We start from the raw sequence: 16,455 nt of genomic DNA on the forward strand, positions 1-16,455 counted from the left end.
AAAGTGTAAATTGTAGCTTTGCAACGCTATTCTTTTCTTTTAGCTAGGTACAGAATTTGTTCAAGCAATGTATCTCGCATAGTAGCCAATGCGACAAAGGCATTGCTTCTCTTGTGTTTAGAAAAAAGACACAAGTAGTTGGGTCTAGGCGCATGATTATAATAGAGTGAAATGCAACATGGGAGTCACATGGTAAGATCGGCCGCTGTAACGATCGTTTACTACTGGACATTAACTAACAGCTGCAGACTTGTAGACATCCTTCTGTAGCGCTTTATTAGTTCGTTAACACCAGTGATCATATGGCCTGTTAAGCATATTCCATCTAGCCCCAAAATAACGGAGTCAGTTTTTAGAAAGCGTTTACACAATGGGTTCTTTGAAGTCCTTTTGACGAATGTCTGATGGATAGGCTTTAATACCAATTGCAAGAGATATTTCAGTCTCTGTATTAACGGTCCTGTAGGTTCTGCCTGCACCCCAGACTAAAACATGTTAGGCCTACCATACTTACAAGTCGCTTGTGAGCAAGGTGTGGATATATTTGCGGCATATGTTTATTTTTAGTTAGATTGTAAGGTCTAATGGCACATTTTTCCAATTTCTAATGTGTCTGTTTAAAATTGTCATTGTCGGTATAAACTCTTTCTGTGGTGATATTGCGCTTAATTCATAACACTTCTTTTTATGTTGAGCGACTGTAAACCCTTTTCTGTGTATTTAATGCACCGCAGCGTATGTCAGGTTCCGCTAGCCGAAGGGAAGAGTGTGCAACAGACTGTGGAACTTCTGACTCATAAACTTGAGCAAATGGGAGCAGAGAAGCAAGGAACATTCTTTGTGGACTGTGAGACATATCACACCGCCAGTATCGGAAGCACAGGTACAAGTGGCATACATTTGTCAAATAAAATGCATTGACTTTGTAAAAAAGAATTTGTGATATGACAATATTATTATAAAGAAATCAACCACACTGATTTTGTTTTTGTATTGTTTGTTTATATACATACCGTAGCATATTAATACATTTAGTATCCCCTTCAATCCCAGGGGTTTTTGGTACCTCAAAGCCCGGAGCAATTTTGCCATTTTTGCGGTATGTCGGTTTAGCGATTATTCTCCTTTCCTGTGAATAGTGTACCCATGTAAACTATATATTGTTTTTTCAAGGAGAGATAGAGCTTTCTTTTGATACCATAGTTGGATGATTAGCTGAAAATTTAGAATGAGAAATTTAGTAAAAACTAGCGAAGATTAGAAAAAAAAAACTAATCTTTTTTACATTTTCCTTCTGAATCCTCACAAAATTAGGTAAAGTGATGGAAAATCCCCTCCAAGTTTATCAATTCAGGTGTCCTGATTTCAGAAATACCTAATTTATATATACCGGATTGGCTCGGATATAGGCCGCCCCCGTATATAGGCCGCACCCTAAAAGTTTGGTGCTTTTTTAAAGAAAAAGTTTTTTTCTTTAAAAAAAAGCACCAAAAAAACATGCTGCCACTCTGCCCCCCCGAGATATGCTGCCACTGTCCTCCCTCCCCGAGATATGCTGCCACTGTCCTTCCCCCGAGATATGGTACCACTGTCCTCCTCCTCCCCGAGATATGCTACCACTGTCCTCCCTCCCTGAGATATGCTACCACTGTCCTCCCTCCCCGAGATATGCTGCCACTGTCCTCCTCTGCCCCCCACTTACCGGAGCAGACTCCCGGGTGTCTTGCGGGGCCAGCGGGGGACATCTACGCAATACAACTTCCGGTGCCGGCACTGGATGTGCCGGCACCGGAAGTTGTATACGCGTATTGCGTAGATGTCCCCCGCCAGCCCCGCAAGACACCCGCGAGTCTGCTCCGGTAAGTCCGTGGGGTAGGTGGGGGCTTAGACAACCTCCCGTGCCGGCAGCCCCCCCCGTGGGAAGTGCTGGCAGGGGAGGCTGTCTAAGCGTATCGGGGAGTAGGATGCAGGTCTCCTGCACCGCTGCGGGGGATCTGTATCCTAACCCCGCTGCCTGCCCGGCGCCCGGGACTGCATGTCCCGGGCGTTGGGCGCTAGACCCCGAATATAGTCCGCACCCCCACTTTAAAGACTTAAAGTGGGGGAAAAAAGTGCGGCCTATATTCGAGCCAATACGGTATTTTCCAGACTTTCCCATCACCAGGGAGCATACTATAAGGTGTACAATTTTGTATAATTTTAATGCCTATGGCTAAATGGGTTTCGGGGTTGTGAACGGGGGCAGGAGGGTTATACTGGCTAGATGTTATGCTAGGGCAATGGGAAGTAAGGTTTTTTTAATAATTTTTTTATATATTTTTTTTAATTTTCTTAAATTTTTTTGTGTATTTTTTATAATGTTTTTTACACAGAAATGGTTAGAGGTCCTCCTAGGGGCCTCCTGAACATGGCAGTGATGTCACAATGACATCACAACTCACGTTATAATTTTTTTTAGTATTATTTATATTATTATTTTAATGATTTTTTTAATATTATTTTTTAAATGAATTAACATTTTTTTTCTTCAGCTTTTCTGTTTCCGGACGGGAGGGGGAGTGAGAGACATGGTTTCTCACTCCCCTCCCCGCGATCCCCCTGCACCGATCACACTGTGATCTCTGTGATCACAGACCTGCATAGAGATCGCAGCGTCTCTGTGCCTCATCGGAGGGTAGGATATCCCCGCAGGAGATATCCTGTCCTCCGATGACCTTCCGGGTTACGTCAGCAGTGACGCAACCCGGAAGGGAATGCCCGATCGCCGTTTGCAATGCAATGTAACAGCTTACCGGCTTTCATGCCGGAAGCTGTTACAGGAGATCGGACAGCAGAAAGCCGGCAATGCCGGCTTCTGCTGTCAGTGGGGAGTCCAGGCTGTCAAATGACAGCCTGATCTCCCGTGCAGCGGGAGGGATGTGTCCCTGACGCTGCACGAAGGGCTGGACGTACCGGGACGTCCATAGGGGTTTCTTAATAGGCGTTTTTTGGACGTCCCGGTACGTCTATTGGGGATTGAAGGGGGTATACTGTTAGATTCCTATAATGCATCTTTGTGCATTCCAAACCACTGTCGTTACATTACATTTATTTATACAGTGCAAACAGATTACACAGTTCTGCTGTTACAGTAGGGTACATTGAAAATATCTGACAAAGGTAATTGACAGCAATGTTAACTAGGGCTGAAACAACTAATCGATAAAATCGATAATAATCGATTATGAAAATCGTTGGCAACGAATTTCATCATCGATTAATCGGATCGATTTTTATCGATTATAAAAAGAGGTTTTTTTCAGAGCAAATGCTCTGAAAAACTCCTCTCCTTATATAATCCGACCTCAAACAGAGATCGGATTATAACACCGGAATCCAGATCCCCCGCTACGCTGCAGGGGACCTGGATTCCCCTCACTGTCGGCCGGTCTCTCACTTCCGTCTCTCTCCCCCTCCCATCTGCCTCCTCCCCCCTCCCATACATCACTCTGCCTCTCTACCCGGCACCGTTACTGACAGGCACTTTCCCTGCAGCTTCATAGAAGCCTCAGTGTAAGTGAAGGTGAGTAACGGAGTCTGTGTGTGCGATGCAGACCCCCACCGGCTGAAAGATAATCATCCTCTCTGATAGCCGGTGAGGGTCTGCATCGCACAGACAGACTCCGTTACTGCCCTTCACTTACACTGTGGCTTCTTTGAAGCTGCAGTGAAAGTGCCTTCAGTAACGGAGCCGAGTAGAGAGGCAGAGCGGTGTATGGGAGGGGGGAGGAGTCAGAGGGGTGTATGGGAGCCACCCTCCAATACACCACTCTGGCTCCTCCCCCTCTCATACGCCACTCTGCCTCTCTACCCGGCTCCCTGGTGTCTTGTCAGAAACGGAGGTTCACTGGAGGCAAAGTGGAGTATGGGAGGGGGGAGGAGGCTAAGTGATGTATGGGAGGGGGAGGAGCCAAAGTGATGTATGGGAGGGGGAGGAGGCAGAGTGGTGTATGGGAGGAGGCAGAGTGGAGTATGGGAGGGGGAGGAGCCAAAGTGATGTATGGGAGGGGAGGAGGCAGAGTGGTATATGGGAGGGGGAGGAGGCAAAATGATGTATGGGAGGGGAGGAGCCAAAGTGATGTATGGGCGGGGGAGGAGGCAGAGTGGTGTATGGGAGGGGGAGGAGCCAGAGTGGTGTATGGGAGGGGGAGGAGCCAGAGTGGTGTATGGGTGAGTTATAGTGGTATATGGGGGGTATTATGAATTTTTAGGGCATATAGGGGGTATAAGGCATATGGATATTAGGCATATCAGGGAGGCATAAACATATCTGGGGGTAAAAGGTATATCAGGGGGCTCAGTTGCATATCACTGGCATATAAGCCCTGATATAAGGCATATCAGGGGGCACAGTGGAATCTGGCATATAAGAGGTATAAGGCATATATGGGGGCAGAGTGGCAAGCTGGGGGTCAGATGTGCATAACTGGGGGCAGTTTGGTAAATAAAAAAATTTAAACAAGGCTTTTTTCTCAGTTTTTATTAAATATGAAAAATAGTTAACATATGAATTAATATTTACTAATAACTTTGTATTAAAACCTAGTTTGAGAAACACTGTGTTTGGGTTCTTGTAGCTTTTATTATTATGTCAGTAAAATAAGAAGGTGAATAGAGAGAGGCCATTGCAATAAAGAGATGAAAGTGTAAATTGTGCGTTTTTTATTGCAATTTTTCTTCAATTTAAAATAATGTATTTTTTTATCCGATTAATCAAAAAAATAATCGGCCAACTAATCGATTATTAAAATAATCGTTAGTTGCAGCCCTAATGTTAACACATGCTAAGATCTACTTGGACAGAAGGAGAGCACTTTAATTAATTGGATAGCAGAGTGCACCTTTCTGTTCCCATAAATATTTGTATTGTCCTCCTTGCAACTGTCTGGAAGGATTCTGCAGAATCCATGCATTACCCCCTTTCTTCACCACAGTTCCTAGACTTGCAGAAGGGGTTTTCTGGTTGCCAAAGCCCACATGCAGTATATTCACCACCAGCCAGTCCCAGGGAGACAAATATGCGCAAAAAGCATTCCTATTGGAATTGCTATCAATGGGAGCACTTTCCAGACATAGTTTGTCTTCAAACAGCAGTTTTCTCCTTATTCTCCTTGGTAATTGTCAGAGTTTGTTTTTTCCAATACAGGTTGAAGAATGCATATTATTATTATTATCTTTTATTTATATAGCACCAACAATTAATGCAGCGGTTCATGAAATACATACCGTATTTCCCCATGTATAAGACGCATCGAAAAATTTGTGGTCTAAAAACTGGGTGCTTCCTATACAGTGATTATAGATTGCAGTTACTACGGTACTTCCCAGTACCTTCTTGCAGTCACACTGCCGATTGGCCCTGCCGCTTTATGACTCACTGCTGATTGGCCCCGCCCCTTTCCTTAAAGCATCCACACTGCTTAGGCAGCAACTCATCTAACAGTAAGTATAAAATTAATATTTGGGCTGCTGAAAGTTAAGGAAGGTGGGGTTAATTTAGGGGCCGTTATGGTTGATGGGGTCTTTAGGGTTAATTTAGGGGCAGTTATGGTTGATGGGTTCTTAAGGGTTAATTTAGGGGCAGTTATGGTTGATGGTGTCTTTAGGGTTAATTTAGGGGCAGTTATGGTTGATGGGGTCTTTAGGGTTAATTTAGGGGCAGTTAATGGATGGGAGTGATGAGGATGAGTATGAATTTTATTTTCAAATTACGGGCCCCAAAATTAAGGTGCGTCTTATACATGGGGAAATACGGTATATTCAAGGGGTATGACAAGACTAGAATTCACAGACTAAGACAAACTGATACATTAGGTGGAGAGAGTCCTGCTCACAAGCTTATATTCTTGAGAAAAAAAACTAAAGCACAGAGAAAGGGTGAGAGGTATTGTGGTTGTATCAGTGACAGGGAAGCTCTAGCAGGTAAGATGGTATGCTTCTCTGAAGAAGTGGGTTTTGAGATATTTCTTGAATGTTGGGAGGGGGGTGAATGCTAACGGTTCGGTGGAAGTAGATATGGGGCAGCTGGAGCAAAATCTTGTACACGGGAAAAGGAAGAGGTGATAAGTGGGGAGAAGAGCCTTACCCCATGGGAAGAAAGTAAGGAACGACTGGGGGGAGTATTTGCTTATGAGGGCAGAAATATATGGAGGAGCAGTGTTATGGAGGGCCTTGTATCAGTATCAAGATTTTAAATTTAATTCTTAAGTGGAGGATTTCATAGAGTGGGGAAGCAGAATAGGAGCGGCATGAAAGAAAGGTAAGCCTAGCAGCAGCATTTAGGACAGACTGCAGTGGAGAGAGTCGAGACCAGAAGAGTGTCAAGTAGTCAAGACAGGAAATGATAAGTGAATGAACCAGAGTTTTCGTGGATTCTTTGGTGAGGAATGGGCGGATGCAAGGGACTGAATGTGAGGGATTAAGGAGAGGTTTGAGTAAAGGATGACCCCAGGGCATCGGGCCTGATTAGTAGGAGAGATAGTCGTGTTGTTAATGGTGATAGAGAATTCAGGTGGTGGAGTGTATATGAAAGGAGGGAAGATGGTTAATTTCAGGTAACGTTGTGACATCCATGAAGAAATAACAGACAAGCAGTTGGTAATACGGGACATGAGAGATCCGCAGAAGACAGGTAGATCATCTGCATATATATAATACTGGAGGCCATATGCGTTAATTACCGTATTTGCTCTGATATAAGACAATGTTTTTTTCAAATGCTCTGAAAAATACCTCTCGTCTTATATATACACGAGGTGATCTTATAATCAGACCTCAAATAGAGGTCTGACTATAAGACTAAGATCCAGATCCCCCGCAGCTCTGTAGGGGACTTTATGATCACTTACTTAGCTTAAACGGTGTTGCTGTAATGCCTCGATGTCAGCAACACCGAGATCGTCATGGGCGTCGATGTCTGCCATACAAAAGAGTTTAGGAGGTGATCAACGATTCAATGGTTTAGCTGAAGCGCCTCGATAGCGAGGCATTCAGCAACACTGAACACCCACCCTAGGACGTGTTGTGACCACTCCGAAGAGCAGTCCCAACCACCACAGCAAGAGATTTTGACACAAGATGGTGGTGCATCCTTTAAAAAAATTTAACCAAGTTGCCAAAATTTTCAAGAGGGTCTCTTCAGATCCTCTTGAGAGCTCTGGCTCAACTTGCAGGTTGAATACAGGTATTGCATTCAACCATGCAAGTCAATAGAGCCCAGCTTTCTAATCACAATGTGATTAGTAAAATATAGTAAAAATATTAGTAAAAAATAGCTATAAATGTGGTAACATTTAAAAATAATTATGCAGTGATGTCACCATCAGGGGAACCATTCAGTTCCAGCAAAATGTAAAAAAAAAAAGTACAAAAATAATAAAATAAAAAAAAAATAAAGTTTATTATTACGAGGAAGTGCTAAAATTAGTATCTGTCACTGTATCTTCCCAAAAATCTTGACATGAAAAGAGTTCATATAAAAGCATTTCAGATACCCAAGGATTGTCTACTTTAAAAAAATAATAAGTGGTTTGATGGGGTAAATTGGAGTGGCTGGGTTCAAAGATAGGCACAGACTGACCAAAATGGTGGGGGGAAAAAGCACACTTCCCAAATGTTGCCTTTTACCCCCCAAACAACCAGACAAATAGTATCACTGTAATCAAAAGATGTTGCTGAACACATATTGGGGGGGGTTTAACAGTGACATATACCAGGAATTTACAGGAATACTGTAAATTAACACTGGAAGTAGAACTTCATGTGATAAAAAATACAGAAAAAGATAACTGCCACAAATTTTGACAAAGGCTGGTGGTAAAATTAGTGCATAGAAAGGGTTAAAATACCTACATTTGAAATACCCTGGGGTGTCTAGCTTTAAAAAAATATGGGGTTTGATGGTGTAAATTGAATTAGCCGGCTTTAAAGATGGCCCACTTAGGACATGGGGCAGTAGGACCAGATGTTACATTTCTAAGTTGAAAAATGCGCACTTCCCAAATGTGCAAATTTTCCCTCCCAAACAACCTGACAAACCCTGCATGGGAGGGTTATCACTGTACTCGGGAGATGTTGCTGAACATATATTGGGCTGTTTGGTAGTGAGGTATGCCTGGAGGTATAAATTCATACTTGAAGTACAATTTGTACAATTTGAGGAAAAAATAAATGACTACCACAAGTTTTGACAAAGGCTGGTGGTAAGATAAGTGCACAGAGTGTTAAAATACTGCCATTTAAAAATATAGGGTTTGCTGGGGTAAATTGAATTTGCAGGCTTTAAAGATACCTGAAATAGCACATGGGGCAGAATGACCAGATTTGGAAAAAAATGGTTTTGAAAAAGCATTACGCTACTTGTACATACTGCCCGATTATATGATATGATCAAAAATGTTATCTGAAGAAAGCCCTTCTTGTCCTGGGAAAAACAATACAGAACTTGTGTAGGTGAGGAAAAAATTACAGCAAAACACAAGCACTGCAAAAGTGTTAAAACAGCCTGGTCCTTAAGGAGTTAAAGTACTCGCAAAGTATTTTAATATGCATTCTTCATTGGTCAATCAGTGTTGGTCCCTTTAATAAAGGTTTCTTATTTTTTTTTATTTACTCTCGTGAATGTAACCCTAAGTTTGTTTGTATGCATGCATATTCAATAGGGCTGCAACTAATGATTATTTTCATAATCGATTAGTTGGCCGATTATTTTTTTCGATTAATCGGATAAAAAAATGAATGTACATTTTTCATTTATTTAAATTAATTTAATAAACAAATGATGTTAAATACAAAACAGCAGAATAAAAAAAACTGATAAAATGCATTTCTTGTCTTTATTTCCCAACCAGCCCCCCCAATTTATGCACATTTGAGCCCAGGCTTGCCACGCTGCCTCCCCGACATGCCATGCTGCCTCCCACATATGCCACTCCACGGTGCCTCCCACATATGCCACTCCACGCTGCCTCCCACATATGCCACTCCACGCTGCCTCCCACATATGCCACTCCACGCTGCCTCCCACATATGCCACGCTGCCTCCCACATATGCCACGCTGCCTCCCACATATGCCACGCTGCCTCCCACATATGCCACGCTGCCTCCCACATATGCCACTCCACTCTACCCCCACATATGTCACTCCACTCTACCCCCACATATGCCACTGTGCCTAATACGCCTTATACCCCCTGATACATCACTCCATCCTCCCCAGACATGCCACACTGCCTCCCAGACATGCCACGATGCCCTCCCCACATATGCCTTATATACCGTAAATGCCTTATACCCCCAGATATGTCACTCCATCCTCCCCAGATATGCCTTATACCCCCCAGATATCTCATAGTCCCCTCATAGAGTCACAGACCTGTTCACAGCACCATACTTTAAAAATAAGTACTGGGTTAATCTTCACTGCCCCAGGATTTAGATTCCCCTTAGTCTGCCCCCCTTTACCTCTAACTGCACCTTAAGTTAACTTCATTAAATTAACCCTAAACACCCCATTAACCATAACTACCCCTAAATTAACCCTAAAGACCCCATCAACCACAACAGCCCCTAAATTAACCCTAAACACCCCATTAACCACAACTGCCTCAAATTAACCCCAAACACCCCATTAACCACAGCTGCTCCTATATTAACCCTAAACACCCCATTAACCATAGCTGCCCCTAAATTAACCCTAAACACCCTATTAACCATAACTGCCCCTAAATTAACCCTAAACACCCCATTAACCATAGCTGCCCCTAAACACCTCATTAACCATAACTGCCCCTAAATTAAACCTAAAAACCCCATTAACCATAACTGCCCCTAAATTAACCCCCACCTCCCCTAACTTTCAGCAGCCCAAATATTAATTTTATACTTACAGTTAGATGAGTGTCACAGCCATGTGGTTCTGGCCTTCTGGGAGAAGGAAGGGGCGGGGCCAGTTGTCACAGTGATTACAGGGAGGGACTGGTAAGTAGGAGCTGCTTCTGTGAGTCAGACTAAACGGATTATATAATGAGGGGTATTTTTCAGAGCGTTTGCTCTGAAAAAACCCTCATTTTATAATCGATTCAACTAATCGATAATGAAATTCGTTGGCAACTATTTTCATTATCGATTATTATCGATTTTATCGATTAGTTCTTGCAGCCCTAATATTCAATATCAATGTTTGTGTCAAGGACGCTTTCAGCACTATATGTCAGTGCTGCTTTTAATTGACTATTAATTTTATATTTGACGAAATATTGCAGCACAAAGATTCAGTGCCTTTATACAGTGTGTCCAGAAGTTGATGCTGCGATATGCACATATGTTTTAAGTCTACTTGTTTTTCTTTTCAAATATATTTTAAAAAAAACTAATAGTTACTTTCTAAAGTAATACTAAAGAAGTACTTTTTCCACCTCTCAACAGCCACAGAGTTACCTTAAGAGGTCATCTTTTTTTCTATTATCTTTCAAAGATGAAAGAAGAGACAAAGATTCTCTTTGAAAACATTTAACTTTGTAAAAAATGTTTTTTGTTTACCCTATGTAGAAAACTGACCTCACGATTCAGTATGCAGACCCAGCCTTGGTAAAATTATCTTGCAAGAAGATCTGACATGGCCCTGCACATTGGTTACAATTTTGAAATAAGATTCATGTAAAATGACAATTTAAATTACTTATTGTATTAACTATTCACTTTAGAAGATCCCAGGATTGATTCTTTGTAATTTTTTTGTTATATCTAGTTAAGGGGATTTGAAAAGTTGAAATGTTCCAACTCATATGTATCTGATTGTTTTGTAAAAAATCCTAATATTTCAGTAAACATCTCATTATTGCTATAAGATATATTTGAATGCATTTTGTTAGGTTTACGTTTTAAGACTTGTCCATTTGCAAGAATGTTTTTACTGGAGCTGTATATTCAGGCTATCGTACTTCTACTTACAAGCTTGTGCCACACCTTGTTTGATTGATATATTTAACAGATTTTGAAGATTGTTCATTATACTGAAATCCCTATTTTGTATGTATGAATGTTTATAAATAATTTAATAAAGCACTAACATGTTCTTAGTGCTTTATAGTTTACAGTATAATAAAAAATGGAGGTACAATAGTACAGTACAGTAGGTATGAATGCATTAGGAATGGTGCTCTTTGCCCTTAGCAGTTTAAAGTCTAAGCTCTAGATTTTATTATGTCATACAAATAGTAAAATAACACACCACATGCAGCTCAACACATATATGTATTAAATAATTGTTTCCTGCCAGTATGTCAAACATTTCTATAATATTTTTTATATTGCTTGTATAAATCAGGTCAGACCGGGAAGCTTCTGTATGTCATGCACAATTCGGAATATCCCCTCAGTACCTTTGCTTTGTTTGAAAACGGTCCGTGCTTGGTTGCTGACCTGAACCTTGATGTGCTGATGGTAAAGCTGAAGGGATTCTTTCAGAATGCTAAAGCTAATAAAATGGAAACAAGGGGCACACGATACCAGTACTGTGATTTCCTGGTGAAGATTGGCACAGTGACTGTGGGACAGAGTGGCCGAGGCATTTCTGTTGAGGTATACATGAAACATATCTCCCCTTTTAAACATATTATGAAAACTTGTTGGTGTTTTTGTCATTGGTTACCGTCTTTGTAAAATTATAATATTCTGAAAAAATGACGTGTATATATATGTTACCTTAGTTTGCTGTGATTGTCTTCTTAAATGAGCTGGTAAAATTGTTTTATCAAAATTATGTATAAATCTACATTAAGCAGCTATAATTTGTGATCAGTAAAAATGTTCTTAGAGCTGGATAACAAATTGATTATCTAGTCTAAGTTGAGCATTACCGTATTTGCTCGATTATAAGATGACCCTGATTATAAGACGACCCCCCAAAATCAAAATATTAATTTAGGAAAAAAACAAAAAAGCCTGAATATAAGACTACCCTATAGGAAAAAAGTTTTACTAGTAAATATTAATTCATGTAAACTAATTTTCATATTTAATAAAAGCTATGATTGAGACAAATATATATTTTTTATTTGCCAACCTGCCCCCCCCCAGTTATGCACATCTGCCCCCAGGCTCGCCACTCTGCCCCCAGAAATGTCTTATACCCCCCTATTTGCCACTCTGCCCCATGATGTGCCTTTTAACCCTCTATATGCCACTCTGTCTCCAGAAATGTCTTATACCCTCATATATGCCACTGTGCCCCATGATATGCCTTTTAACCCCTATATGCCCCTCTGCCCCATGATATGCCTTATACCCCTATATGCCACTCTAGCATATAGGGGGTTAAAAGGCATATCATGGGGCTGAGTGTCATATAGGGGGTTAAAATGCATTTCTGGAGGTATATATATATATATATATATATATATATATATATATAACAGCAATCACACTCCTATCAAGTCAAGGCAGCCAGTACATGCTGGAACCTGTGGATGATAGTAGTGTGATTACAGCCTCCCTATGCCATGCTACCACCCCCACCCCTTACACATCCATGCTATCACACACACACACACTCATTCACAAACATTTAAATACTCATTCATTCCATACTTGTGCAAAAACCCTCCCCCACCCCCTTACCTGAACTGCAGATCTCCCACTCGCAGACTTCTGCAGGGGTCTGGCTGTGCGAGCAACTTCTCTGGCCCCGCCCCCAGAGGAAGGAGGGGGGGCAGAGTTATGTGAGGACTGTGCTAGCTTCCTGTTCTCCTGAACGCCGCTCGCTACCAAAGCCCGGTAAGCAGCCTGGCCCTAGCAGAATGAGGTCTGATTAGAAGACGACCTTGATTATAAGACGAGGGGGATTTTTCCGAGCATTTGCTCTGGAAAAAACCTCGTCTTATAATCGAGCAAATACGGTATTTTTCGTACCGTTTGGGGTAGGGACATGCCGTGATGTTAACATGTGAATCAATGATCAAAATACAGTAACATTTGTTGTATTTTTTTTATACAATTACAGTACTTTTGGAAAAATTATGGTGGATTTTTCTGCACCATTTTGTTATTTTTCCCAGGTGGATTACTGCCCATGTGCCGTGCCAGGTGATTGTTGGAATCTAATGGTGGAATTCATACAGAGTTTCATGGGCAGCCATGGTCTATCTGTTCCTCCTGTATTCAATGCCAAACATGACGTACTCTACTCACCAGCGGACACCATGACACAGTATATGGAACTTCTTAACAAGATACGCAAACAACAGCAAGTCACAGTGGCTGCTATGCGGTGATTTAGATCAGGCGTGCATCTCTCAGATGTACAGGTTAACATTATGCTCCACCATAATTTCTGCACAACTGACTATTACTTTAACTCACTTCTGCCTGCATAACATTTGCACAGTGGCAAGTGACCATAAAATGGAGGCAGTTTATTTAGCAATAAGCTATATTGAAAGATGTCCTCTAAAATACTCTATTAAGCCCTTTATTATTCAGACTGGGTAGGAAACTACTGTGCTGAGCAATAATGTACACTTTTGTTGCCACAGGACAGATGGGTGAGAAATAAAATTCAAACTGTACTCTGGGAAATAATCATAGGTGATATGACATTAATACTTGTGTTATGTTTACAAATAAAAAAATAAAAATGTCTCGCACATTGTCTTTTATTAATTAGTTGCATCAGTATTTTGATACAATGGAAACATATCAGTGTGTACTACATTTGTTTTATTTCTTCTGTCAAAAAGCCCCTGTAAAAACTTCCCATTTTACTAGTCAAAATTCTTCAATATTTATAGACTTGGTACCTGGGTTAGTGAGTACATATCCTTATAGAAAAGTACCGTATTTGCTTGATTATAAGACAAGGTTTTTTCCAGAGCAAATGCTCGTCATATAATCGGGGTCGTCTTATAATCAGACCTCAAATAGGTCTGACTATGAGACTTAAGATCCAGATCCCCTGCAGCGCTGCAATTACTGGTAAAACTTTTTTCCTATAGGGTCGTCTTATATTCAGGATTTTTTTTTCCTAAATTAATATTCAGATTTTGGGGGGTCGTCTTATAATCAGGGGCGTCTTATAATCGAGCAAATACGGTACATGTCCTTATGAAAATAGAGCTTATGCAAAATTAGGGATTAATCTAGCCTTGGTGCAGAATTAATATACATTTTATTAAAGACAGGTGGCGAGTATTTTGCATTTCCTTCTTTACTGAATAACCTCCAGCAGCAAAACCGTTAACATGAAAAAGAAAAAAAAAACAACAACCAATCAGGATTAAGGAAAGCACCCTATATCAGTCCCAGAGCCCAACTACCCCTCCTCTCTCTTTGCAGAAACGCCAAACAGGAACCGAACAGCAACAAAAAAGGACATTGCTTTCCTCCAGGAAACTCACTGGTTAGATAATGATAATAGAAAGTGGGGAGGTAAACCTTTTACAAGATTTGTACATGCTTCTACGACACAAAAAAAAAGGGGAGTAGCAATTATTTTTTCTGACTCATTAAATATAGATATTCAATATCAAGAAAGGGATAAGGAAGGTAGATATATTATCCTAATAGTAAACATAAATGAAATAATTTTTACACTTCTTAATCTCTATTAACCTAATAAGGCTCCGTCTAATTTTTTCTCCAAAATAATGTCAAAAATAGAAAAAATTAAAAAAGGTAATCTTCTGATAGCAGAGGATTTCAATTGTGTATTGGATGTAGACTTGGACAAAAAATTTATGAGATCAAATACAGTAGATAAAAGACTAAAAAAAGAAGCAAGGACAATGAGTAATGAGGAAAAATAATCTATACGATCTGTGGAGGTTAATGCACCCAGGTGTTAGGGAATACACACATTTCTCTAAAATACACTGCTCCTATTCCAGAATAGATCTGATCTGAGGTAACTTTACTACACAAAAATTAATAGGAAAAACGTATATAAAAGAGAACGTGTGGTCTGATCATAGCCAAGTATTCTTTGAGTTTAATGGCAAAAATACATTTTTACCAAAAACAACCTGGCGGCTAGAAGATTCTTTACTGTATAAAGACGTTAACAAAGAATATATTTTGAAGACAACTAGAATTTTTTTTCAAGAAAATCAAACGGAAGGTATATCCGCATAAACTATCTGATGCGCATATAAGGCTGTCATCAGAGGACATTTTATTAAATTAAAAAAAAATCTACAAAAACAAAATAAAGTTCTAGCTGATCTTTATATAAATTTATATAAGTTAACGAGGGATAATAAGGAAAATCCTACAAAAACAAAATCAGAGGAAATTAAAATGTTACAAGAGAATATAAATCAAATAGAGATGGATAAAGTAATTAAAAACATGGAAAAAATAAAAGTCAAACTATATTACAGAAATAATAGAACAGACAAATTCATGTCTAACAGACTGAAAAAGATTAGAGCAAAAAATAAAATAACAAAAATCATAGATCATGGTGAGACGTATCTAACCCCAGATGATATAGCTGATAGATTTAAGATATTTTATTATGATTTGTATAATCTACCAACGTCAACTTCAGAAAATGATATTATTTCCTATTTGAATAATACTGATATCCCCCAAATAACAGCTACACAAAGGGAATTATTAAATAAACCTATAACAAAGGATGAGGTAATTAAAGTAATTAATCATTTGGTGAAATATAAAACCCCAGGGCCTGATGGCTTCGGAAATTTTTTCTGTAAAACACTCAAGTTAGAACTGGTTACTCATCTAACAAGGACATTTAATCAAATGGCTTTAGAAGGGAAGTGCCCTGAGGAGATGTTATCTGCCAATATATTGCCTATTTTAAAACAAGACAAAGTACCCACAGATATTGCTAATTACCGTCCTATCTCATTGATAAATGTAGATATTAAATTATATTCCTCAATTCTGGCCAACAGACTCCAGAAAATATTGCCAACTATAATTCATCGTGACCAGGTTCGCTTTATTCCACATAGAGATATTGAAAACAACACAAGACGACTTATAGGCACGATAGATGGAGCTAATAAAAAAAATCTGCCCCTTATTACCCTGTCTCTCGATGCCGAAAAGGCGTTTGACAGGGTAAATTGGACCTATATGGAACAAACGATAAAAACCTTTGGGATCACAGGTTGGATACTGGAAGCTATAAAAATGTTATATACTAACCCCTCTGCGAGGATAGTGGGCTCAGATATCTGTTCTGAACATTTTTATCTAAAAAATGGTATAAGACAAGGGTGTCCCTTGTCATCATTATTATACATTCTATCGATAGAACCTCTGGCAATTAATATAAGAAACAATATAGAAATTAAAGGTTTTCCCACCAAACATCAAGAATCAAAAATCTCTTTATACGCAGATGATGTTATACTAACTCTAACGGATCCTTTTACATCTATAAAGAG

At 39.9% G+C, this 16,455-nt stretch overlaps 1 protein-coding gene across 1 annotated transcript; it reads left to right on the plus strand.

The window, feature by feature from the left end:
- Nucleotides 1-131: 131 nt before the first annotated feature.
- On the plus strand, nucleotides 132-13,683 carry MED20 (mediator complex subunit 20). The gene is made up of 4 exons (XM_053454275.1): nucleotides 132-192; nucleotides 735-883; nucleotides 11,367-11,620; nucleotides 13,096-13,683. Exons 1-4 carry the CDS (start codon nucleotides 179-181, stop codon nucleotides 13,309-13,311), a joined length of 633 nt encoding a protein of 210 aa, XP_053310250.1. The 5' UTR covers nucleotides 132-178; the 3' UTR covers nucleotides 13,312-13,683.
- Nucleotides 13,684-16,455: the final 2,772 nt, after the last annotated feature.

This window comes from Spea bombifrons, chromosome 2 (genome assembly GCF_027358695.1).
Source record: "Spea bombifrons isolate aSpeBom1 chromosome 2, aSpeBom1.2.pri, whole genome shotgun sequence".
Taxonomy (NCBI): Eukaryota; Metazoa; Chordata; class Amphibia; order Anura; family Pelobatidae; genus Spea; species Spea bombifrons.

What these genes read in the sequence shown, in the direction of transcription:
- MED20 (XM_053454275.1), top strand. An exon ending in CGCCAGTATCGGAAGCACAG is followed by an intron (nt 884 to 11,366) that starts GTACAAGTGGCA and finishes TGTATAAATCAG; the next exon opens with GTCAGACCGGGAAGCTTCTG. An exon ending in GCCGAGGCATTTCTGTTGAG is followed by an intron (nt 11,621 to 13,095) that starts GTATACATGAAA and finishes TATTTTTCCCAG; the next exon opens with GTGGATTACTGCCCATGTGC.